Genomic DNA, 27369 nt, shown 5'->3' with positions numbered 1-27369 from the left:
GACGGGGTTTCCCCATGTTGGCCAGAGTGGTCTCGATCTCTTGACCTTGTGATCCACACATCTCAGACTCCCAAAGTGTTTGGATTATTGGCATGAGCCACCACGCCCGGCTCATTTTCTGTTACTTTTTTTTTTTTTCAGATGGAGTCTTGCTCTGTCACCCAGGCTGGAGTGTAGTGACACCATCTTGGCTCACGGCAACCTCTGCCTCTTAGATTCAAGCCATTCTCCTACTTTGGACTTCGAAGTAGCTGGGGTTACAGGTGCCCACCACCATACCTGGCTAATTTTCTTTTTTTTTTTTTGAGATGGAGTCTTGCTTTGTTGTCCAGGCTGGAACGCAGTGGCACGATCTTGGCTCACTGCAACCTCTGTCTCCCAGGTTCCAGTGATTCTCCTGCCTCAGCCTCTTGAGTAGCTGGAATTATAGGCACACGCCACACAACCCCCTACTGGCTAATTTTTGTATTTTTAATAGAGATGGGGTTTCACCATATTGGTCAGGCTGGTCTGGAGCTCCTGACCATGTGATTCACCCACCTCGGCCTCCCAAAGTGCTGGGATTACAGGCGTAAGCCATCATGCCCGGCTTTCTGTTTCTTGATGTAGATGATAAACATAGGTGTATTCAGTTTGTCAAAAATTTTCAGGCTGTACTCATAGTACATTCATTTTTCTGAATACACATTATTTTTCTTTTTTTTCCTCTCTCCCTCCCCTAAACATTATGTTTCAAAAATTTTTTTGAAATAGCAGTCATAATGGTTCTGAGTTTTATTGCTATGAAATGAATTTCTCCTGTCTTCTAGCTTGGAAATTTAAGTTCATTTTTCACTCTCCCTCATTTTGTTAAGTGAATTACAATCTAGCTTAACATGCTTCATTTTTAGATATTTAATTCGTTATTTTTAATTTTGGTGAATTAGGTGCTATCAGGTTACAAAGGTTTTAACACATGCAGAGGGTCTGTCCTTAACTCACCACTGACTTAATATTTAATTTTTAAACATTTTGAAGACATTTAGTGCTATTAATGAAAAGTATAAAACTAAGAGACTAAACTTATTAGTAATACCAAGAACAGAGGAGGAGGAATTAACCTTTTAAAAGGAAAGGGGGCCGGGCATGGTGGCTCAAGCCTGTAATTCCAGCACTTTGGGAGGCTAAGGTAGGTGGATCACCTGAGGTCGGGAGTTTGAGACCAGTCTGGCCAACAGGGAGAAACCTCATCTCTATTAAAAATACAAAATTAGGCGGGGCTCGGTGGCTCACACCTGTAATCCAAGCACTTTGGAGGCCAAGGCAGGCGGATCACCTGAGGTTGGGAGTTCAAGACCAGTCTGACCAACATGGTGAAACCCCGTCTTTAAAAAAAAAAAAAATACAAAATGAGCAGGGCATGGTAGTGCACGCCTATAATCCCAGCTACTCGGGAGGCTGAGGCAGGAGAATCGCTTGAACCTGGGAGGCAGAGGTTGCAATGAGCCGTGATCATGCCATTACTCTCCAGCCTCGGCAACAAGAGCAAAAACTCTGTCTCAGAAAAAGTTGGGGGGTATGGGTGTAGTTGCTCACACCTGTAATCCCAGTGCTTTGGGAGGCTGAGGCGGGCGGATCACCTGAGGTTGGGAGTTTGAGACCATCCTGGCCAACATGGTGAAACCGGGTCTCTACTAAAAATAGAAAAAAATTAGCTGGGCATGGTGGCGTGTGGCTGTAGGCCTAGCTACTCGGGAGGCAGAGGCAGGAGAATTGCTTGAACCTGGGAGGTGGAGGTTTTGGTGAGCCGAGATCGTGCACTCCACTGCACTCCAGCCTGGGCAACAGAGTGAGACCGTCTCAAAAATAAATAAATAAAAATAAAATAAAAGAGGCCTTTCTTCCTCTGAGGAACAGTGAAAAGAGAAGGAGGATATACATATATTTGCCTCCTAAGTTGGAGAAAAGTTAAGGATGCTCACAAATGATGGTCTCGATTTTTCCATGGAATAGTAAAACAAAATTCTGTACTAAAAAGAAATATTAGGGTGTGGCTGATACCTCAAGGAAAAAGGAAATAGTTAGGAAATGGCCTGATAAGGTAAACATAAGTGAAGGTCAAGGGAATTGAAGATATTAGAGAGAGTGCAGTTAAAATGGTTGATAAAAGCGTTCTTGGCCGGGCAGTGGCTCACGCCTGTAATTCCAACACTCTGGGAGGCCAAGGCGGGCAGAACACCTGAGGTTGGGAATTCGGGAATTCGAGACCAGCCTGACCAACATAGAGAAACCCTGTGTCTACTAATAATACAAAAATCAGCCAGGCGTGGTGACGCATGCCTGTAATCCCAGCTACTCAGGAGGCTGTGGCTTGAGATAAAAGGATAGGAAACAGGTTGTCAACTATGAGTAGAAAGACTAGCTGTCACATTGAGGACAAATTGCAGATTCAATGGGAGTGACCACAAAATAGAGGTAGAGGGAGGTAGGTGGCTGTAAGTACAGAGAGGGAAACTCACAATTCAACATTTTGAAGGGGAAGTAATTTCATCAATGACTAGGTTGAAGGTGTGGCTCCATCTGTGAGTTGCTGATACAGAGTGAAGAGTGAAGTTGAAGATGATTGGAAAAGAAAAGAATGATAAATTATGAGGTCAGAGTACTAATGAGTCATGAACATAGATGCTGAAATCATTAAGTTGATGCAGAACATGAGGATAATCCAGGGCTGACACAGAGTTTCAGAAACATAACTGGGCAGAGACAAGGAAGTGAAGGGATATCCTACTCAGGGCCAGATTTACAGAAATAGAAATGCAGGCAAAGTTTGTCTTTGACATTTATCACCTTTGTTCCATGGCATGATTTCCTGAGCTTTGCTCACTTACTCCCAGGTAATTTCAGTGCCTTCATGTTATCCTCTCACTGTACACGTTCCCCAATCTCTGCTCTTTGTTTTTTTTGAAAGGAAGTCTCTGTCGCCCAGGCTGGAGTGCAGTGGCATGGATCTTGGCTCAGTGTAACATCTGCCTCCTGGGTTCAAGTGATTCTCGTGCCTCAGCCTCTGGAGTAACTGGGATTACAGGCACCCACCACCATGCCTGGCTAATTTTTGTATTTTTAGTAGAGTCAGGGTTTCACCATGTTGGCCAGGCTGGTCTCAACCTCCTGGCCTCAAGTGATCTGCCCGCCTCAGCCTCCCAAGGTGCTGAGATTAAAGGCATAAGCCACCGCTGCCTGGCCTGTTCTTGACACATCTAAAATCCCAAATAGTCCCAGGACATTAATGGAGAGTTCTCCATTAATATGTCACTTTCCCCTACTTACCTTTGCATTTTGACAAGGCTTTCTAGTAACAAATTCTTAATCTGAAATTGGTCATTTCAAGGCCAATACTCTACAGAGGTGTCTGCAAAGTCATGTAATTCCAGCACAGCAGAGGTCTCCTGTCCTGTTGTTCTGAAAAATCTTTCTCCAATATTGATTCATCCTTTTGGCCTCAGACTTTAACCACCCCCACAAAATGTGAGTTTCTTTGGAGCAGGACCTGAGCTGAGCCAGTAAAAAGATACCCATAAAAGCACTAACTCAGTCATTTGTTCTCCTAACAGTGCCAAGGCAGGCTGGTGTCTTGTGAGATATCCATCCCCTTCTGTGTACCTGCCCTCCTCTGTCCAGTGAAATGTCATTTTTTTTATTGCATTTTAGGTTTTGGGGTACATGTGAAGAACATGCAAGATTGTTGCATAGGTGCATACGTGGCAGTGTGATTTGCTGCCTTCCTCCCCTTCACCTATATCTGGCATTTCTCCCCATGCTATCTCTCCCCAACTCCCCACCCCCCACTGTCCCTCCCCATTTCCCCCAACAGACCCCAGTGTGTAGTGCTCCCCTCCCTGTGTCCATGTGTTCTCATTGTTCAACACCCACGAAATGTCATTTTTAATATATGTTGATACTAAAAGATTTCAGAAGCGTTGACTGAGTAGACATTCAATAATGATTATAGCTGATACTGAGCACCTACTATGTGCCAAGCACTTATGTATTTTAACTCATTTAATCCTTGCAACAATCCCATTAGGTTGGTATTGTTATTCTCACTTTGCAGATGAAGAGACTTAAAAGACTTGCCCAAGGTCACAGAGATGGGAAATAACGGCATCAGCATTTAAACCTAGCCAATCTAGACCAGAGGGTACATTTAACCACTACACATTTCCCCTAAATACACCTTTGTATCATATCTGTTATCTCAGCAATTTGGGAGGCCACCAAGGCTGGAGGATCGTTTGCTGCCAGGAGTTCAAGACCAGCCTGGGTGGCATACCAAACTCTTGTCTCTCCAAAAATTTTAAAAATTGGCCAGGCATGGTAGGGGGCACCTATAGTCTGATCTAATTGGGAGGTTGAGGTGGGAAGATTGCTTGAGCCCAGGCATTTGAGGCGGCAGTGAGCCATGATCCAGCCACTGCACTCCAGCCTGAGTGACAGAGTGAGACTCTGAATTAAAAAAAAAAAAAAATCAAGTTTCGTGGATCTATACAAAAATTTCAATTTAACACATTTTTATAAAAGTTTGTTTTAAAATAAACATCCCTATTAATGACAAAGCTAGAATACAATCTGGTCACGATCTGTATGTAGGTGAGCAAGAGCTGAACACATTAGCTGCAACATCATCTAGTTTGCCTGGGACTCCGTTAGCAGGCCCATTTTGCGTTTTTATAAATTATCGGATCAACAACTAAGAGACTGTAATTCGATTTACGTTTTACTCTATCTGATCCTCAGTATAATGAAGAACCTTATAATTGTTAATTTATAGATATAATTTAAGTTCATTAACCATTATTGCCTTCCTGTATCCTCTCATTCTTCCACAAAAGCTTCTACCTTTGGGTGTTTTTTTACTTTTGCAGACACACACACACACACCCCACGCACACGCCTTATCTTTTAATTCTTCTCATCTTGCTTTGGGGAAAAACAAACATCATGAGCCTTTAGGTCCATTTTCTGAGGGAAAGCGGGGGACGGAGGCGGGCAGAGGAGGGAAGATGAATAGGTTTTTACCCGGTATTTTTTTTTTTTTTTTTTTTTTACCACAAACGGGGAGGTACAAGCTGCAGAGAAACACTAGCCGCTTGGCGGGCCAACAGCTCTGGGGTTCACTGATCAATCGCACCCAAATTCATTTACTAATTAAAAAAAATACTGTGGCAAGCTTCGTTTACATAAGACTTGGAGCGAAGCCGCCACCACAATCTGTCGCATCCTCGTGTGGAGTCACGGCCACCGAGCTCTTCACTTTCCCCAAGAGGCTCCCATGCCTTCCCCGTCCCCAAGGGAGCCAGGCGGTCCCTCGCGGTTCTGAGTACCAAGGGGAAGGCGGTGAAAAGAGGCCGAAGGCGCCCAGGCGAGAAGGGAGGGCGGGGGCAGCGGGCAGCACCCGGGCTTCAGTTCATGACCCCGTTATTCCACGGAAAAATGGAACATTCCGCTCCTTCCGCCCACAGAGGGGAGGTGGGGGGAACCCTTCGATCTTGTCTAGGAGAGGAGACGCGGACGCAGCCACCGGAATCCGGGACGCGGGGAGCCGCGTTACGGGAATCGCTACCTCCCGAAGTCCCGCCCTCCCGTCGATGGGTGGCCGCTGGACCAATGCCTGGGCTCAAAGGGTCTCCCAGGGGCCAATCAGCGCCTAGGTCCTGGTCGGGGGCGGGGCGCAGCGGGAGGCACAGCGGGGTGGGATTGGAGGCGCCCCGCCCCGCCGCGGGACTGGGCGGTGCGCTACCTCTGCGGCGTAGGAACCGCCAGCGTTACGAAGCCAGGGCGAGCAGCCAAAAGGCCGGCGGAGCCGCGCTGGGCTGCCTCGGCGCAGCTGAACCGGGGGCCTCGCCTGCCAGGCCGACGGGTCTGGCCCAGCCTGGCGCCGAGGGGTTCGTGTGCTGTAGAGACGCGGAGGATCGAGGCGGCGCTGCCTGAGGTGAGGAGAGGCCGGGTGTTGGGCCGCGTAGCGGCGGGGAGAGGGTCGGTGGTTGCGGACGGACTCTCTGGCACTCGAGGAGACCTCCCTTCCCGCTGAGAGCAGCGCCCGGAACTTGTCAGCCCAGCGTGGAAATCCCCACATTCCTTCCCCTCCCTGCTCCTGCACCTCCGAATTCTACTTCCACAACTTTGTCACCTCGATTTTCTCAGCCCTGAGTACAAACCTCACCCACGCGCACGCACGCACCCCTCTTACGCCCGCCCCGCAGAACGCCCTTCAGGATCATAACTCCCGCAATCCCCTTTCCATCTCCTTTTTTCACAACCCCCTTTCCATCTCCCCTGAAATTCTGTTCGGTCCGCGCTTGGCTCTTCGTTCTCTACCCTGAGGTGGATCTCCCTCCCCCAAAGCTGTATTTTCATCTTTAAATCGTAAGGTTTCAACATTGCTGTTAAGTTCAAAATGCTTGTAAACATTATTAACGTTTCTTTCCTTCTTTTGATCTCTTCTATTAATACTTAGCATTCCTAACGAATCCCACATCCTACTGTATCCCGAGGAGAACAAATCTGTTTTTAAAATTTTACCTCCTCCCTTGAGCTTGAAGATAGTCCAGGCAGCGAGTATGTCCTCAGTGGATGAACAACATTTTATTTCATAATCCGAAACTGAAAAAAAAAAAATCACAGGTCAAAAATAAGACTTGTCACTTTTTTTTTTTGCCTTCAGAAGGAAACGCATTTTGGCTTAGTTCGTGAAGTATTTCAACAGTTATACTGCCTTAAAATAACTAGTTATTAGAATGCCAGGGTGAATTTTCTGAAAGATTGGAGTATTTAGTTTTGTCAGTGCTGTAAACAAACCCTTTAGACTGTGTGTGACTACCAGCTTCAAGTTGGAACAACTCTTAATTGAAATTACTAACAGATCATCAGCTCAGCTGTTAGCCATTATGTTAATTTCTTAAATTCATGTTAATTCCTACTTGGAGGTATTTTTGAACTATGAATTTACAGAACCAGCTTGCTATTAAATTGTGCTTTTAAACTATTTCTCTTTGGGGATAATGTTGAACTTTTTTTTTAAATATTAAGTGAAAGAAAAATATTGGCCGGGCGCGGTGGCTCACACCTGTAATCCTAGCACCTTAGGAGGCCTAGGCGGGCGGATCACGAGGTCAGGAGATCAAGACCATCCTTGCTAACAAGGTGAAACCCTATCGCTACTAAAAATACCAAAAACTAGCCCTGCGTGGTGGTACACACACCTGTAGTTCCAGCTACTCGGGAGGCTGAGGCAGAAAAATCACTTGAACCCAGGAGCGGAGGTTACCGTGAGCCGAGATCCCGCCACTGTACTCCAGCCTGGGTGACAGAGCCTGACTCCGCCTCAGAAAAAGAAAAAAAAAAAAAATTACAGGAAGGAGAAAGTGTCAAAAAGGACAAACTTTTGTGGTGGTATTTTTCCCTCATCTTAAGTATGTGTTATTGACAATACTAGTTTAATTTTCTCACACGCAATTTACACTATTATAAATACTGCCACCACATTTATTACATTCTTATTAACTAAAAATGTTGTTCTCACTTTTATTTGTGAATTGCAGTATTATTGATTTAAATTTGTTTCCAAGACTTTGCACTTCAGTTTTGTTAGAGTGAATGTTAAATACTGGTGAACGTTAAATACCTGTGAAGTAGGTGTTAAAATGTCCACTTTATAGAGAAGGAAACAGGCTTGGAGCCCCTCTGAAACCCAGATATGTGTATGACTCCAAATCCTGTACTCTCAATCATTTTGTCATTTCTCATTAAAAAAAAAAAAAAAAAAAACCAGTGCTACAATTTGGTTTGGGAACTTAAGGGCTACCCATAAATCCTCTACAGTGGCAGGGAGGGTTTCCCCTCCCTCATGTCAGAGCTGTTAATTTTAATGGGAGTCAGAATTCCCTTGCCCTAATGCATTTGCAGCTTGGCTCCTAGAGAAGCATGGAATGTTCTCACAGCCTTCTCCCTTTCCTTGATTGCAAAGGCAGAATGATCAGAGTTGAGGTTCCTATTGTGCTTTATTATTTTACACAGCAAATACTAAGCAATAGGAACTCACAAAGGTGCAGGAGGTGTCATCAGGATCTTCAAAGAGTTTATAACAATTGGATAGACAAACTTATATGAGAAAAACTACAAGGGTGCAAAGCAGTTTTAATTACGTGCAGAGTGATGCAGAAAATTCTGTAGATATTAAAATTATGAAGGATTGGAATGAGCAAAGGATTTACCAGAAGTTAGCCTTGAAACCTGGGTAAGATTTGGATAAAGGGAAAAATAAAGGGAGCCCATTTATAATAGAGAATAGAGGACATAATATGAAATAGAGAATATAGAACATAATACAGTACTAGCTTGTGGGAAGGAGCAGCAATAACTAAGGTCTAATAACTAAAACAGACAATATATATATTTAGTGCTTATTTTGTGCCAGTCACTGTTTTGAGCACTTTGCCCATATTAAGGCATTTAATCCTCATAATATTACGAAGTAGGTCTAATAATAGGATAATCCTTTTTTTTTACACATAGGGAAACCCAGGCACAAGAAGGTTAATTAATTTGCAGAGCTATGTGGTAGATCTAAAGTTCATAGATAGACAGCCTGGCTTTAGAATCTGAGCTCTTAACCATGATACATACTGCCTCTTCATACAGTATACTTGAGTAATCGTGAGTAGATAGAATAATAAGATCATACCAGAAGGTCTTTGAAAACCCACCCTTAATTGTCCACTAGGTACCTCAAACTATATGTTAGATTCTGAGAATATCAAGATATGTGAAACAATTATTGTGTAGTGTTCTGAATCCTGTTAGTGAAGGATGTAAGAGTACACTGACAGCAAAGATGTTTGTGAAGTGGGGGGAAATTCCATAGAAGAGATGATATTTCATAAGCAGTTTGTAGTGCACAGCAGAGTCAGGAAAGGCATTGTAGAGGCAAGGAATAACATATGTAGAAGCACAAACTGAAAGAACAAGGTATGTTAGAGGAAGTCTAGTGGTTTCCTGAGTCTGTAGGGATGGTTAGTAGGGAGTGATGAAAGATAAGACTGAATTATGAATGGCACAGTGTGGTCAAGCAAAATGAGGAGCTTAAATATTTGCTTTGCAATTTGGAAACTACAAAAATAATTTCAGCATGATTGGAGTAATAGCCAGATCGCTTCCAACTGCAAGCAGTTCTCTCTAGAAGTATAGTAGTAGAGGAGCTTGAGAGAAGTCTGAAGAAAGGATTTTTTTTTTTTTTTAAGAATAGAGAAACTTGAATATTAGAAAAGATAGTTTGGATAGGCACGCCAAGGCCAAAATTTTAGGTTCTTAAATAGTTAAAATATTTGGCATTATTATTCACCTTTTAAAAAGCTGTTGAGGAAAAGAATGACAGGTTTGAAGTTGTGTTTTAGAGATGGTGATCCACCAACAGTGTTCAGAATGCTTGGGAGGAAGGAAAGAGACTAGAAGCCGGAACACTTAAAATTATTGAGATGATTGATGTTCAAATTAGGTTAGTTTGTGGTAGAGGGTAAAAAGAAGAGACAGGTGGGGAAGACATTATGCGAAAAAAGACGGGATAAGATTTGTAACTGAGAAAAGCTAAAATGTACTGGGTAGATGAGAGAAATGATGGACTCCATTGACTTAGGCAATTTAAGAGGATGAGTTGTTTGTAGATAAGGAAAAATGGTAAATCCCTGTGATTTTTTAAAAAGTGGATGTGCATTTATGTGTATATGTGTTCATGAGCATGTATATATGTGTGTACTGTTTTTAGACTTCTTAAATCGATATGAATCAGAGAATATCTAAGAAGATGAAATGTAACTGAAATTAAAAGAAAAATCCAAGCCAGAATTATTGAAATTATTTTGTTTGAAGATAATAATTAAAGTCATATGTCTTCAAAGAAATTGGTATTTAAAAAGAAAAGTCTATGCCCAGTACTTTCTCTTTGGATACCTTCACAGCCGGGAGATAAAAGCTAGCAGAGAATTGGGCAAAGGAGATAAGAAAGAGGATAAAGTAAAGAATTCAACTGCATTATCTGGTTACATAGAAAGTGTGCGAAAGGCTTCAGAAACACTTGTGATATAGTCAAAATAGCTACAGTCTCTTCTTTTTTTACTCTGTGGCTATCTAGTATATCTTGGTAAGATTTAATAAGGGATTAGCTAATTGATATGAATAAGAGAGCTGTATTGGTTGAAATATGGCTATAATATATAGATTATTGTTTTAAAGCTTTGTGTATACATATCCAGAGCAGGAGATCCATTCCTTTCAGCACTGTAAATCTGTTGCCCTGTTAAAATTGGAATGTTCTGCTTCCAAATTTTCATTATTTTTTTTTTAAGTAATCAGTTTTATCCTCTGCTCTAAGGTTGATCGATCTGCACAATCTTTTGTTCTGTTTTATATATTACCCTCAACCCCATCCCCCAGTGCAAAGTGAGTTCATCAGAACTGTGTTTCAGATAGCATAGCTCTGGTTAGACCGGCATGCTCTGGAATTTTGCCATTGGTAATCTTGACTTGACAATTAGAGTCAAAGATGATGTATAGCTCATGTGTGTGCTATTTTCTCTGTCTAGGAAACCCCCACCCTTATTTTATGACTGGGTACTCCTGGCTTCTGTCTGAATTGGATATTTTCTGTGCTCCCATGGCACTTTGTGCATATTCTATGTCTGTGAACTTTGGACTTCTTAAGGGCAAGAACTGTTTATATGGCTTCAATTATATTTGTAACAGAATAAAAACTGAATAAAAGCTTGAGCTTTTATTTCTTAAGCAATGGTGAGAACATGGATTTTCATCAGAGTATTCTGTAAACCTTTTCATTTGGCTAAAATAGTCAATACCCATTTATAAAAGGCCCTCTCTAAGGTCATAAGCATATTTTGTGTTTTTCAATGGACTTATAATTTTGCTTTTGCATTAGGTCCTTAATCTGGAGAGAGAGTATATGCTTATACATGCATGTGCACGTGCATGTATGTGTGTGTCTTTTTGTCTGATGAAATGGAATTCTTTTTTGTTGTTGCTTATGGAGCCTCTTGTCCCAATACTATTTATTGAATAGTCCTTTATTTTCCTAGTGAATGAGCAACGTTTTAAAAAATCAGATTTTAAATTCTTATATGCACTTGAGTCTGTTTTGTTTTGTACCATTGATTTAATTGTCTTTTCATTTGCTATATTCACTCTACCTTTAGACTGTCTTTTTTTTTTTTTCTGTTTTTGGGATGGAGTCTTACACTGTCACTCAGGCTGGAGTACTGTGGCGTGATCTGGGCCCACTGCAACCTCTGCCTACTGGTTTCACCTGATTCTCCTGCCTCAGCCTCCCGAATAGCTGGGATTATAGGCGTACACCATCATACCCAGCTAACTTTTTGTATTTTTAGTGGAGACAGGGTTTCACTACGTTGGCCAGAATGGTCTTGGACTCCTGACCTCGGTATCCATTCATCTCGGCCTCCCAAAGTGCTGGAATTAAAGGCGTGAGCCACGGCACCCGGCCTAGACTATCTTAATGGGTGGTAGAACAAGTTCTCTTCAGTTCTTCTCTTTGAAAATTGGCTTTTGGCTATTTGATGCTGTATATGAAATTTTAAATTGGCTTTTAAAGTTTTATAATAAGCCACTTTGCCATTCGGATTAAAATTGTGTTTTTATATTTGTATAATTTGTATATTAATTTGTGAAGAGGGCCAGCATGGTGGCTTATGCCTATAATCCCAGCACTTTGGGAGGCCAAGGTCGGGGGATTGCTTGAGCTCAAGAGTTCAAGACCATCCTAGGCAACATAGTGAAACCCTGTCTCTGCCAAAAATACAAAAAGTTAGACAGGCATGATGGCACATGCCTATAGTCCCAGCTATTTGGGAGTGTAAGGTGGGAGGATTGCTTGAGCTTGGGAGGCAGAGGTTGCAGTGAGCTGAGATGGTGCCACTGTACTCCAACCTGGGTGACAGAGTGAGACTCTGTCTCAGGAAAAAAAATTGTGAAGAATTAACATCTGTACTATATTAGGGTTTTTTTTTTCCATTCCATGGTGTTCAGATCCTGTTAATGTGTCATTTAGTAGGATATTGCAGTTTTCTCCATAAAATTCTCACATAGTTCTGATTAAATTTTTCCTAGATATATTATAGTTTCTGGTACTATTGTGAGTAGGGTTTTTTCTATTACATTTTCTTTCTTTTCTTTTTTTTTTTTTTTTTCCTCCTGTCATCCAGGTTGGAGTGCAGTGACACGATCTTGGCTTCTCAGCTTACTGCATCTCCTATAACTTGGGCTCAAGTCATCCTCCCACCTCAGCTTCCTGAGTAGCTGGGATTACAGGCATGCGCCACCATGCCCATCTACTTTTAGAAAAAAAAATTTTTTTTTTTTTTTTTTTTTGAGACCGAGTTTCGCTCTTGTTACCCAGGCTGGAGTGCGGTGGCGTGATCTATAAAAATTGTAGGGAAGAAAACCTTTGTGACTTTATTTTTTATCTTTTTTTTGAGGGGTTGGGGGATGGAATCTCGTTCTGTCATCCAGGCTGGAGTGCAGTGGTGCTATCTTGGCTTACTGCAACCTCCGCCTCCTGGGTTAAAGTGATTCTTTTGCCTCAGCCTCCTGTGTAGCTGGGATTACAGACATGGACTACCGTGCCTGGCTAATTTTTTTTTTTTTTCCTATTTCAGCAGAGACAGAGTTTCACCATATCGCCCAGGCTGGTCTCAAACTCCTGAGCTCAGGCAGTCTACCCACTTTGGCCTCCCAAAGTGCTGGGATTTACAAGTGTGAGCTACCACGTTGGGCCCTTTGTGATTTTAGATTAGGCAAACACTACTTAGGTACATCAAAAACACAAATTGATGAACTGAACTTTATTAAAATTAAATCTCCTGTTCTTCAAAAGACAGTTAAAAGAATGAAAAGACAAGCATACAAGAAAATAATGCATAAATCTATTTTCTAATAAAACCCAGAGTATCTTCTTAGAACTTTCAAAATTTAATGAGAAAACAGGAAACCCAGTTGATCATTATGTTTGAACAGACACATCACCAAAGAAGATATAGCCAAGCACACACCTGCCATGGGGTCTAGCCATGCCACTCTTCACTTGCCTTCTATTTTGGGGCACAAACTATGTGATAGTTTCCTAGGGCTACTATAATAGAGCATCCCTTTGTTACAGTATCCCTTATCTGAAATACTTAGTGACAGAAGTATATTGGTTTTTGGATTTCTTTTAAATTGCATTATATACTTACAGTTGAGCAGCCCAAATTCTAAAATCTGAAATCCAAAATGCGAGAGCTCAAAAAGTTTTGGAATTAGAGCATTTCTGTTTTCAGATTTGGGATGTTCAACCTGTACCGCAAACTGGGTGGCTCAAAATAACAAATCTATTCTCTCAAGGTTTTGGAGGCTAGAAGTCCTTTTGAGACTGGATAGAATCTTCCTTTTCCTCTCTTAGCTTTTGGTGGTAGCCATCAGTCCTTGACATTCCTTCGTTTACAGCTGCTAACTCCAGCTTCTGCCTCTGTTGTCACATGGCATTCTTCCTGGCTCTGTCTCTGTAAAGACACCAGTCATATTGTACTAAAGGCCTACTATAACATCTAATTAAATCTGTAAGGGCCTTCTTTCCACATAGGGCAACATTTTGTGGTACTGGGGTTAGAAGTTCAACATATCATTTCAGGGGAACAATTCTGCCCATAACAAACAGCAAGAAAATTAAGTTAATTATATTGTATTTAGAACAGGGGTTGGCAGACTGTAGCCCATAAACCAAATACAGCTTACAGCCATTTTGTAGATAAAGTTTTATGGGAATGGACCTATGCCCACTTATTTACATATTGTGTATGGCTGCTTTTGCACCTTTTTTTTTTTTTTTTTGGTGAGACAGAGTCTCACTCTGTTGCCCACGCTGGAGTGCAATAGTGCGATCTTGGCTTGCTGCAACCTCCGCCTTCCGGGTTCAAGCAATTCTCCTGCCTCAGCCTCCCAAGTAGCTGGGATTACGGGCATGCACCACCACGCCCAGTTAATTTTTTTGTATTTTTAGTAGAGACGGTTTCACCATATTGGCCAGGCTGGTCTTGAACTCCTGACCTTGTGATCCACCCATCTCAACCTCCCAAAGTGCTGGGATTACAGGCATGAGCCAGCGCGCCCGCCACTTTTGCGCTTTAATAATGGAGTTAACTAATTGTAAGAGAGAACTTAAAGCCCGCAAAGCCTAAAATATTTATTATCTGGCCCTTTACAGAAAATGTTTGCCAGCCTATTTTAGAAGGTGTTAAGCATTGTAGGAAAAAAACAAACGGGAAAGGAGCATAAGCAACACAGGGTGATTAGGGAAGATCTCTATGAGGAGGTGAATTTGAGCAAAGGCTACAAGGAATTATTCTTTATGTATTAGGATGATGTCCACTATGTAGTGTTAACTGAAAAAAGTTATAAAATGTTCCTCACTTATATGATTCCATCTTTGTAAAATAGGAAAGTGTATATTTATACAATATAAAGTTATATAATACACGTCCAGGAAATTTTGCAAGAATATCCACCAAAATGTTCATAGTAGTTATCTCTTGGTGAGATTATAGTGCACTTTCACATGGCATTTTTTCCATTTGTTTTCATTAGGTATTTTAAAAATATTTTTATAAATTCTTATGTGTTATTAAATTATATCAAAGGCTTAATGTGTATGAAACAATAATGGAAGATTCAGCACCTTGCCTAAGTTTGAAGTTTACTTGTATTTCAAAGAGGAGCCACTAGTACTTAAGCTAGAATTTAAGTGAGCAAATCTTAAAATGAATTTTTATCTCTGGTTACATTTAGCAGGCTTAATTTAGTGCTAGTAGAAGAAAAAAGATGTGACTGTAAGAACTGTCATAAATGTTCCTTTCATGTTTCTGTGACATTACATACACATCAGGGAAGTTTGCATTAGGTGTGGGTGAGCCAATAATGTTTCCAAGTGTATATCGAATCATAGCACTAGGGCTGGGCACTGTGGCTCACGCCTGTAATCCCAACACTTTGGGAGGCTGAGGTGGGCAGATCCACTTGAGCTCAGCCTGGGCAACATGGTGAAACCCCATCTCTACTAAAAGTGAAAAAACAAAATGTAAGCTTGATGGTGCCACCTGTAGTCCCAGCTACTTGGGAGGCTGAGGTGGGAGGATTACCTGAACCCAGGAAGTTGAGGCTGCAGTGAGCTGTGATTGTGCTACTGCACTCCAGCCTGGGTGATGGGAGTGAGACTCTGTCTCACCAAAAAAAAAAAAAAAAAAAAAAAACACTAGGATATTTGAATACTCTTACAAGTGTTTTTGGGTTTATTTTATTCTGAAGGTCTGAAGATACCTGAAGTGGGATATCTGCAAAACCAAAAGCCTAAGAGCAGACAGGAATTTTAAAAGTACACATACAATAAAATTATCAAAGCCAGCCTTCTGAAAAAGATTCTCCTCTCTTTATAGTGAAACTCAGTGGAAAAAGCATGACATTTAGAAGCAGAGGACTTAGCTTCAAATCCCTGCTCCTTCACTTACTGATTTTGTGATTTGGGTAAGTAATTGGTCTCATCTGAATTTTTTTTTTTTTTTTAAATAGAGTTCCAGTAAATAATCCCTGCCCCACTCACCTAATTCTTTAGGATGTTAGGAGACTACAGTGAAATAATTTATGTGAAAACATTTTGTGTAATATAAGATAGTATCCTATGAACTCATAAATGATACTGATGGAAGAGAACAGAGTGTGTGGATAATTTAAAAACTAATTTAATAATTAGTTAATTTACAGTAGGTGTTACCATCTTCTGGTAGATTTAGTCATGGTAACGCTGTACTGTGACAGATACATAGAAATTTTCCTCATCCTGATCCCCACTCAACTTATTCATTCAATGATCATTATTTTGCCTTCTGTTTGGCAATTTTAGTTCATATACTGTTCTACAATTGTAATACAGTTTATATTGACATTCTTCTTCACATGCATTGTAAATCCAAATATATTCATGCTTTTTATTCCATCCTTAGGTTAAGTTAGAAAACGAAAAAAAAAATCACAATCCATAAGTGACAAAAATAATTTATGAAGAGCACAACCATTAAATATTTATCAATTGTAACTCTACTGCTTTTTCTCTCACTTGAGAAAATTATGGAAATGAAAGTAAATGAGAATGAACAACTATAGGGATAATCTTGAATTTGTTCTATTTTGAGTAAATCATTTATAAACTTTGTTTCTTTAACATTAAAAGTAGCAATACCTGTTATACATCGTCTAGCTCCTTTCAGCACACTACCATGATAAGTCACCATAGTTGAGGAATGGTTACAGCATTTGATTCTCAGAGCTCATCTTTCCTGTATTTATGGTTACTAGTTAGGTTTTGGCTTCGTAGAAGCTTCTCAAGTAACCTGCAGATATCAAGGAAGGTTAGTGTATGCAATGTATGGTTATAATATATGCATAGAAAATTCTGGAAGAGGTGAGGAGATAGTGCTATTAATAGAATTTTAAATTAAGTATTAGATCAACAGAAGGAAAAGAGGGAAAAAATAAGCAAAGTGCTGTCAATTCTGTCAATTTTTTAAACAAGATAAGCCCCAAATGAAGTTAACTGTATTGCATATAATATTTTATATAATGTTACTGTGTCTTCATCTCTTAGATTTGGACTATGAAATCAAGTGCCATAATAGATGTTTCTTCATCACCTCTCCATGACAATCTTTTAAAAATTAGGAAAGTTTACTTTGTCTGGTTACCTTTATTTGTATTCCGTGGTACTACTCAAACAAATCTAATTGCTTTGAAGTAATGGTAAATTCTTTCATGGACCTCTTGTTTTAGAGCAGCTTTGTTGCAAGAATATAGTACATTTGGCTTGGTGTAGTGGCTTATACCTATAATCCCAGCACTTTGGGAGGCCAAGGAGATTGTTTTAGGCCAGGAGTTTGAGACCTGCCTGGGCAGCAGAGTGAGACTCCTGTCTTTACAGAAAAATTTTTTAAAAATTAACTGGGCGTGCTGGAAAGCTGTTACATATAAATTTTTTTTTTATTTTTGTTTTAATAAAACCATGTTAGGGAGTGCATAAAGTCAAGTTAGTTGGTATATTTAATAAAAGAATATTGTGTTCCAAGTATAGAACCATTTCTCATCAAGAAGAGTTAATAGTTTTATTCAGGAGAAAAAAAATGACATTAAATATTTTGTCTTTAATAATTTTAGCTTTTATTTTAGATTCAGAGAGTACATGTGCAGGTTACATGGGTATATTGTGTGATGCTGAGGTTTGGAGTATAATTGAACTGTCACCCAGTTAGTGAACGTAGTACCCAATAGTTAGTTTTTCAACATTAAGTATTTATTTATTTTTATTTTTTGAGATGGAGTTTTGCTCTGTCACCCAGGCTGGAGTGCAGTGGGGCCATCTCTGCTCATTGTAACCTCTGCCTCCTGGGTTCAAGCAATTCTCCTCCCTCAGCCTCCTGAGTAGCTGGGATTACAAGTGCCCACCACCATGCCTAGCTAATTTTTGTATTTTTTTTTAATTGCATTTTAGGTTTTGGGGTACATGTGGAAAACATGCAAGATTGTTGCATAGGTGCATACGTGGCAGTGTGATTTGCTGCCTTCCTCCCCCTCACCTATATGTGGCATTTCTCCCCATGCTATCTCTCCCCAACTCCCCACCCCGCGCTGTCCCCCCCACTCCCCCTCAACAGACCCCAGTGTATAGTGCTCCCCTCCCTGTGTTCGTGTGTTCCCATTGTTCAACATCCGTCTATGAGTGAGAACATGCGGTGTTTGATTTTGTGTTCTTGTGTCAGTATTTTTAGTAGAGATGGGGTTCATCATATAGGCCACGATGGTCTGGAACTCCTGACCTCAAATGATCCGCCCGCCTCGGCTTTCCAAACTGCCTGGATTACAGGCGTGAGCCACCTGCCCAGCCTAAGTATTTATTATTACTGTTTTTGAAACAGAGTCTTGCTCTGTTGCCCAGGCTGGAGTGCAGTGGTGCAGTCTTAGCTAACTGCAACCTCCGCCTCCCAGGTTCAAGCAATTCTCCTACCTTAGCCTCGTAAGTAGCTGGGATCACAGGTGTGCGCTACCACATCTTGCTAATTTTTGTACTTTGAGTAGAGACGGGATTTCACCATTTTGGCCAGGCTGGTCTTGAACTCCTGATCTCAGGTTATCCACCCATCTCGGCCTCCCAAAGTCCTGGGGTTATAGGTATGAGCCACTGCGCCTAGCCAACGTTAAGTATTTTTAAATTTATATTTATTTTTTGCATAAGTACTAAAGATTCACATGGTCAACATTGGAAGGCTACAAAGTATATGGTGGAGAGTCTCCCTTCCATCTTGATCTCTCAAATACCCAATCACAGCCAGTATTCAAACTTTTATCCTCCTGGAGATATTGTATGCATATATAAAGAAATGAATGTGTGTTTTGCTTTCTTGTATATTGTTTTGCCCACAGATAATAGCAATGCATTGTTCTGTACTTTAACAATGTATTTTAGATAACTTTATGTTTCTGTACATATAGAGCTTCCTCATTTTTTTTTTACATGGTTTTGGTATACCATAATTTAACTAGTGTCCTATCATACTTAGGTTGTTTGAACCTTTTACTATTAAAAGCAATGCAGTGAATAACTTTGTACATGGTGGTGTTTTATTTATATCTATAGGATAAAATAAAACAGAGTCATTATATTCAAATGTATGTGTTGTAATTTTGATCGGTATTGCCAAACTGGCTCTCTGCCTTGTTTGGGTAGGGCTTTTTTCTTTGTTTTTAATTGAGGTCTAATTTATAAACAACGAAACTGACAGTTTTTAAAGTATACAATATTGGGAAGCTTATGCCAATTTACACTATAACCTGTAGTGTGTAACAATACCTTCATTGCTTAGTCTCACAACACCATGTTGATACCTTTTTGGTTTTTATATTTTTACCAACACTAATATGTAAGAATGGTATTGTGATAAGTTTTGGTTTGTTTATTTACCTTTTTTTCCTAAGTGCGATTTACATACTGTAAAACAGAACTCATAAGTGTACAGCTCAGTGAGTTTATCACTGTCCAGGTCAAGATACAGAACATGGTCAGCATCCCAGAATGTCCCCTTTCGTATTCTCAAACTCCTGGCCTCAAGCAATCCTTCCCCTCAGCTTCCCAAAGTGCTGACGTTACAGGTGTGAACCACTGCACCTAGCCTGCCTGATTTCTTTCATTCTGTAGTATATGTGAGATTCATCCATGTTGCATGCATCTGTTACTCTTTTTCATTGCTGTGATTCAGTTACTTGAATGTACCATAATTTATCCTGGTGTTAATGGATATTTGGTTGATTTTATTTTTCATCTTTTTTGGGTAGAACTTCTGTAAAATCCTTGTACATGTCTTTGGAGGTATTAAGCGCTCATTTCTTTTGGCTATACCGTACTGGGCAGATTTTGTTTTTAAGGTCTAATTTATACACAATAAAATTCATCAGTTTTTCAGTTTTTAGTTACAACTTGATAGGAAACCCATGGGTCTTAGATTTCTGCATTTCTTATGAGCAGAATCCTGATGGCTGCCTTTTTTTCTGAACTTAACCTTCTTTTTTTTTGAGATCGGATCTCACTCGTTTGCCCAGGCTGGAGTTCAGTGGTGCGATCTCGGCTCACTGCAACCTCTGCCTTCTGGGTTCAAGCACTTCTCTACCTCAGCCTCCCGAGTAGCTGGGATTACAGGCACCCGCCACTATGCCTGGCTAATTTTTGTATTTTTAGTAGAGATGGGGTTTCACCATCTTGGCCAGGCTGTTCTTGAACTCCCGACCTCGTCATCCACCTGCCTCCACCTTCCAGAATGCTGGGGTTTCAGGTGTGAGCCACTGCACATGGCCAACTTAGCTTTTAAAGAATGTTGGAAGGTAGGCTCTCAGAGCCATGGGGCAGAGGGCAGGTTTGCTTATAGTCTTCAAAGATAGAGATAATGTCCCCCTCTAGAGTAAATGGCAGACACACTTGCTGCACATTTTTCAAGTTCGGGGTTTCTTAAGCTCTGTCTTTTCTTTCCTGTGAAGCAGCCTCTGCAGGTGTCATCTGACTTCACAGTGCCCTGTGGCAGTTGGGACTGAAGCAGCTGGTACAAGAAAATGCTGATACTCTGACTACTGTTATGAGTAATAAAGTCCTTTGTCTCCGACTCAAGAATGTCTTGCCTTTTGCCAGTATCCATGACACTGTGGTAGGCTGACTTGTTAGTTTGAAAGTGAGGTAAAATCTCACTTTGAAATAGTTGGTACAGAATTTAGTGAATTTTGACAAATGTATAGTCTTTTTTTTTTTTTTTTTTTTTTAATAGAGTCAAGAGTCTCACTTTGTCACCCAGGCTGGAGTGAAGTGGTGCGATCTCAGCTCACTGTAGCCTTTGCCTCCCAGGTTCGAGCAGTTCTGCCTCAAGGCTCACGTGTAGCTGGGACTGCAAGCACATGCCACCACACCCAGCTAATTTTTTTTTTTTTTGGTGACAGGATCTTGCTCTGTTGCCCAAGCTGGAGTGTAGTGGCATGATCTGGGCTTACTACAACCTCCACTTCACAGATTTAAGCAATTCTCCTGCCTCAGCCTCCCAAGTAGCTAGGACATCCAGCTAATTTTTGTGGGTTTTTTTTTTTATCACACCCGCTAGTTTTTGTGGGGTTTTTTTTTTTTTTTTTTTTTTTGAGATGGAGTCTCACTCTGTCGCCAGGCTGGAGGGCAGTGGCACGATCTTGGCTAACTGCATCCTCCTCCTCTGGGTTCAAGCGATTCTCCTGTCTCAGCCTCCCGAGTAGCTGGGACTACAGGCATGAGCCACCACATCTGGCTAATGTTTGTATTTTTAGTAGAGACAGGGTTTCACCATGTTGGCCAGGCTGGTCTCGAACTCCTGACCTCAAGTGATCCACCCACCTCAGCTTCTCAAAAGTGCTGCACCCTGCCAAATGTATAGAGTCTTACAGTCACCACTACAATCAAGTCATAGAATATTTTTGTCACCCCAGATTTCCTTTATTCCCCTTTACATGTGCCTCCTCTACCTCAGCCCTAGGCAACCCTGAATCTGCATTTTGTCACCCTAGTTTTGCCATATCAAGAATTTTGGAGGCACAATGGCTTATGCCTGTAATCCCAACACTTTGGGAGGCCAAGGCAAGAGGATCACTTGAGCCTAGGAGTTTGCCATCTCTAAAAGGAATATACTGTAATTTATCCTAGTGTTAATGGATATTTGGTTGAGTGCAGTGATGTGACCATGGGTCACTGTGACCTCGAGCTCCAGGGCCAGTGATTCTCCTGCCTCAGCCTCCTGAGTAGCTGAGATTAGAGGTGTGATATGGTTTAAATCTGTGTCCCCAGCCAACCAAATCTCATGTCATATTGTAATCCCCAGTCCCTAAAACAAAAAGTTTCCTGTAAATAGTTATACAGTATATAGCCTGTTGTGTCTGGCTTCATTTATTCGGTGTAATGCTTTTGAGATTTTGAGATTCATTCATACTACTGAATGTATCACTAGTTCGTACCTTTTTTTTTTTGCTGAGTAGTATTCTATTGTGTGTCTGTACCATTGTTTGGATATATGTTTATACATTCACCAGTTGGGGGACATTTGGATTGTTTCCAGTTTGGGACTTACGAATAAAGCTGCTGTGAACATTTGAGTATGAGTCTTGGTGTGGGCCTGTGTTTTTATTTTGGGGAATACGCTCTAAGGGAGTGGAAATACCAAGTCTTATGGTGTGCTTTTAACTTGGTAATGAACTACCAAATTGTTTACCAGAGTGTTTAATATCCTTTTGCATTCCTATCTGAATAGTTTTAATTTATATCTCTCATTTTGAGTGAGGTTGAAAGCATCTTCTTATATGCTTGATTTGTATTTCCTTTTCTATAAACTATTCAAATCTTTTTGCCTGTTGTTCTGTTAGGTGTTAGAAATTTTTTAATGATTTTTAGGCATTCTTTATATATTAGGGAAAATTTTTGGCCATGCTATGAATTACATTTTTTTCCCATTAGTCAGGTATCTTTTAAGGATACATATACAGTGAGTTTTGCCATGTAGAAGTTTGTCTCTGAAGTTCTTAATCTCACAGTTATTTACTAATACAGGACTTCACTTAAGGAAGAAACAAGTTATCTCTTTTAATCTTAAAGTATAAATTATGTTTTCTAGCAGTGTTTTCCATAGACATAACTTCATTGGGAATAAAGAAAAATAACGTGAAGACTTGTTTGTTTTCTATATTCTCATAAGAATTTTACCACCTTTTAGAAACACAGCTACAGAATGGAAACAAGATTGTATCTTAAATTATGTGTATATAAGAGACAAAAATATTAAAAGTAATATTACATTTGTCTGTTGCAGAAATAGCTACTCAAGATGTTGACGTTGCAGACTTGGCTAGTGCAAGCCTTGTTTATTTTCCTCACCACTGAATCTATAGGTAAGGTTCATGAAATACTCTTACCTTCTAACTTCACAAATTAGGTTTGTATATTTTTATATCATTATATAATGAAGCTTATGTTTAATTATTCTTTAATTATGTTCATATATTCTTTCTAGGATAATAGAGGGAATAATATCTTAAAATGATTTTAATAAGTAAAAATATGCTTGATAGTCTTTTTTCGTATAATTTGAGTTGTAACAGTCATTCAGTAATCTTAAATGCTATGTATTGATACTAACAATAACTTTTAAATGGGGAAGGAAGAAAATGTGTGGCTTTTTTTTTTTCCAGTAAATTAATAGGAGAAAATCTGTTAAATCTTGTTAAATTTTAAGTCATTCATACTGCATGCTCTTCAAGTATTAAAGGACTGCTTTCCTGTGTCTCTTTCCTGTTTGGTAACTCCCCAAACTACAGTTACCCAGTTATCCAGTCTCCTCCCTACCAGGCCCCACCTTCAACACTAGGGATTACAGTACGACATAAGATTTGGATGGGGACACAGATTCAAATCATGTCACGCCTCTAGTCCCTCTGAGTCTCTATTCAGGAGGCTGAGGCAGGAGAATTACTCGAACCCTAGAGCTCAAGGTCACAGTGAACCATGGTCATGCCATTGTACTCTATGCTGGGCTACATAGCAAGACCCTGTATCATAAAAAATATTTATCTGTACGTGTGTGTGTATCAGAGCCACTGTAGTCAGACTGTTTTTTTTTTTTTTTTAAATTATTTATTTATTTAACTTTAAGTGCATACTATATCTGGCATTTCTCCCCATGTTATCCCTCCCTACCCTCCCCTTCCTCCCCACCCCTGCTCTCTCCCCTACCCCCTCCAACTGCCCCCAGTGTGTGATGCTCCTCTCCCTGAGTCCACGTGTTCTCATTGTTCAACACCCACCTATTGAGTGAGAACATGCAGTGTTTGGCTTTCTGTTCTTGTGTCAGTTTACTGAGAGTGATGGTTTCCGTATTCATCCAAGTCCCTACAAAGGACACGAACTCATCATTTTTTATGGCTGCATAGTATTCCATGGTATACGTGTACCACATTTTCTTTGTCCAGTCTATCATTGATGGGCATTTGGGTTGGTTCCAGGTCTTTGCTATTGTACATAGGGCTACAATGAACATACGTGTGCATGTGTCTTTATAGCAGAACGATTTATAGTTCTTTGGGTATATGCCCAGTAATGAGATTGCTGGGTCAAATGGAATTTATATTTCTAGATCCTTAAGAAATCGCCACACTGTCTTCTACAATGGTTGAACTATTTACACTCCCACCAACTGTGTAAGAGTGTTCCTATTTCTCCACGTCCTCTCCAACATCTGTTGTTTCCAGATTTTTTTTTTTTGAGACGGAGTTTCGCTCTTGATACCCAGGCTGGAGTACAATGGCGCGATCTTGGCTCACCGCAACCTCCGCCTCCTGGGTTCAGGCAATTCTCCTGCCTCAGCCTCCTGAGTAGCTGGGATTACAGGCACGCGCCACCATGCCCAGCTAATTTTTTTTTTGTATTAGTAGAGACGGGGTTTCACCATGTCGACCAGGATGGTCTCGATCTCTTGACCTCGTGATCCACCCGCCTCGGCCTCCCAAAGTGCTGGGATTACAGGCTTGAGCCACCGCGCCCGGCTGTTTCCAGATTTTTTAATGATCGCCATTCTAATTGGCGTGAGATGATATCTCAATGTGGTTTTGATTTACATTTCTCTAATGACCAGTGATGATGAGCATTTGTGAGGCCAACAAACATATCAACAAATGCTAATCATCACTGGTCATAAAGAGCCTTTTATTCAAAGGCAACAATATTTATAATAAATAGCCAGTAACTGTCATTTTTATAATGTTTATTGTAGCCCAGGGACTGCCCAAATGTTTTCTCTATATTAACTTATTTTTGGCTGTGTTTTGTTTTTTTTGTTTTTTTTTTTGAGACAGAGTCTCAGTCTGCCACCCAGGCTGAAGTGCAGTGGCACAGTCTCCACACACTGCAGCCTCTGCCTCCTGGGTTCAAGTGATTCTCCCATTTCAGCCTCCCAAGTAGCTGAGACCTTTTTTGAGACAGAGTCTTGTTCTGTCACCCAGGCTGGAGTTCAGTGGGATCTTGGCTAACTGCAACCTCTGCCCCCCGAGTTGAAGCAATTCTTCTGCCTCAGCTTCCTGAGTAGTTGGGATTACAGGTGTGGGCCACCACACCCGGGTAATTTTTGTATTTTTAGTACAGATGGGGTTTTGCCATGTTGGTCAGGCTGGTCTAGAACTCCTGATCTCAGGTGATCTGCCCATCTCAGCCTCCCAAAGTGCTGGGATTACAGACGTGAGCTACCACATCCTACCTGATTATAATATATGCTAATTCACATGTCTTCGTCTTACCCTATAAACATTAAAAAATAACCTTTTCAGTTACCTTTCTTAATTAAAATACTTTCTTTTTACAATTTAATTTCCACCTGGTAGCCCTATAAAATGGGGTTAATTTGGCATGGGATGGTTTTAGTGAAGCTGTGTCTCACTTTGAAAAACAGAACGTTTGCCCATTTTTTAATATTTCTTTTATTCTATGTGATTAAAAATTAATCATATTAGGTCTCTAATTATATCTTTTGTTTTTAATACTTTAGAGAATATTTCATATTTAATGTCCCTATAATTACTATCTCTAAAGTATAGTGATTTTGCCAAAGAATAAAGTGAGGTCTAGGGAGTCGTAAGACCCAGTATCACAGGGTAACTTAGAGATTCTCCACAAGGTGAAGGACCATACTATTAGAAATTGAGAGTATGCACTTAGATTTACAGTAGACATGTATAAATAATGGCAAGATGATATAAACAGGTCACATTATAAGTTTGAAACAAAGAAATACACATTCCAACTCTGGGTTTTCCAGGCTTTATGAGAGGTCCTAGGATTCCATTTAGGGATACAGTTTTGACTGCAAAGACCATTTTTAATTTTTCCTGCTGATTTTGAGAGATGGAATAAGAAAATAATTATCTAATTTTTTAAGATAGCTTTATCCTTTGTGCCACCTAGATGAGGACCAAGTTGGGAATTGGAAGAGTCTGTTAACTGAGGTTGACTTTTTAGTTATCTCAGCATTCTTTATCTATAAAAGGTTGAAGTAAATGATCTCTAAGATTCTTTGCACTATCACAGTTATGTTATTCTATGCCTTTTACCTTAACTGCTAAAACAGTCACCTCTGATGGACCCTTATAGACCCTATCAGTGTGACTAGATTACCTGTCTCTGGAAAGTAGTAGTAATGATAGACTGCCATTTATTGGAGGTCTGTTGAGTACCTGGCATTGTACTAAGTGCTTTACATAAGTAATTTTTTTTGTTTTTTGTTTGTTTGAGACAGCATCTCTCTCCATAGCCCAGGCTGGAGGACAGTGGCCAGTTGGAGCTCATTGCAGCCTTGACCTCCTGGGCTCAAGCAATCCTCCTGCCTTAGCACCCTACCCCCAACCCTAAGTAGAAGTAGCTGGGACTACAGGCAGGTGCCACTATGCCTGGCTAATTTTTGTATTTTTTTGTAGGGATGGTGTTTTGCCATGTTGCCCAGACTAGTAATTTTTAATCTCAAAAAGACTTCACAGGTAACTACCCAGGAACCCCACAGCAAATAGGATTCACTGAGGAAAGCCACCTTAAAATTGTGGACATTGAAGATACAGAAAAAGAATAAAATCATGTCAAATAGTTGGGAATTTTATCTTGGTGATAGGTAGTCACTAAATCATTTAATGTAGACAAATGTCATAATTATTTTAGAACAGTATCTGTGACAGTAGTATGTAAGATAAACTGGAAGGAGGTCAGGCTGATATAAATAATACAGTGCTCTGTGCTTCAGCAGTCAAAAGGTTTATTTCATTGGAAAGAAGAGATTGATATGCATATTAAGAATATAGAACCAATAAAGTGCAATATTGTTAAGTTGGAGATTAGTGGAGGCTAATTAGAGAGGTTGGAAGATGACTACAGAGTATTTGGCCTAGATGTCTGGATGGGAGTGGCGCTGTTAGCAGAGGCAGAGAAGTAAGAATAAAAAATTATAAGTTTGAAAAGATCGTGATACATATAGTTTTGGACATGCTCATTTAAACATAGCTATAGGAAATCTCAGGGGGATATGTGTCTAATGGGTTATTGAAAGCATGGAGGGGTTAGTGCTAGAGATGGGAACTGAGATGCCATCAACATGGACTAGGTGATAGGTAAAGCATATAGTTTAATTTTTTTTTACCCCATCTGATTCTTTGTGTTTTGTTTGTTTTTGAGACTGGGTCTTACTGTGTTGCCCAGGCTGGAGTGCAGTGGCTTGACCTCAGTTGACTGCAGCCTCCACCTCCCAGGTTCAGGTGATTCTCATGCCTCAGACTCCCGAGTAGCTGAGATTACAGGTACCCACCACAACACCCGGCTAATTTTTGTAGAGACAGGGTTTCACTCTGTTGGTCATGCTGATTCTTTGTTTCTAAATAGGGGATCTTATCCCATGCATTTATTCTCAATCCATTGTCCAGGGTGGAGTGCAATGGTGTACTACAACCTTGACCTCTTGGACTCAAGGGATCATCCCGCCTCCAGCCTCCAGAGTAGCTGGGACTATAGGCATGCATCACCATGCTCGGCTAATTTTTTTTTATTTTTAGTACAGATGGCGTCTCCCTATGTTGCCTGAGCTGGTTTCAAACTCCTGAGCTCAAGCGATCCTCTTGCCTTGGCCTTCCAAAAGTGCTGAGATTATAGACATAAACCAC

At 40.5% G+C, this 27369-nt stretch overlaps 1 protein-coding gene across 1 annotated transcript in view; it reads left to right on the top strand.

Moving 5' to 3' along the window:
• Positions 1-5878: 5878 nt before the first annotated feature.
• The window catches only part of IL6ST (interleukin 6 cytokine family signal transducer), a 57952-nt gene continuing 36461 nt past the window's right edge, over positions 5879-27369 (top strand). The window contains exons 1-3 of the mRNA XM_012457293.3: positions 5879-5968; positions 15525-15612; positions 22494-22572. Coding sequence (XP_012312716.1) covers positions 22509-22572 — 64 coding nt within the window. The 5' untranslated portion in view covers positions 5879-5968; positions 15525-15612; positions 22494-22508. The remainder of the gene's footprint in view (positions 5969-15524; positions 15613-22493; positions 22573-27369) is intronic.

This window comes from Aotus nancymaae, unplaced genomic scaffold (genome assembly GCF_030222135.1).
Source record: "Aotus nancymaae isolate 86718 unplaced genomic scaffold, 86718_ANA_hifiasm-v0.15.2.pri h1tg000014l, whole genome shotgun sequence".
NCBI classification, from domain to species: domain Eukaryota; kingdom Metazoa; phylum Chordata; class Mammalia; order Primates; family Aotidae; genus Aotus; species Aotus nancymaae.
This window is presented reverse-complemented; position numbering and strand designations above follow the sequence as displayed.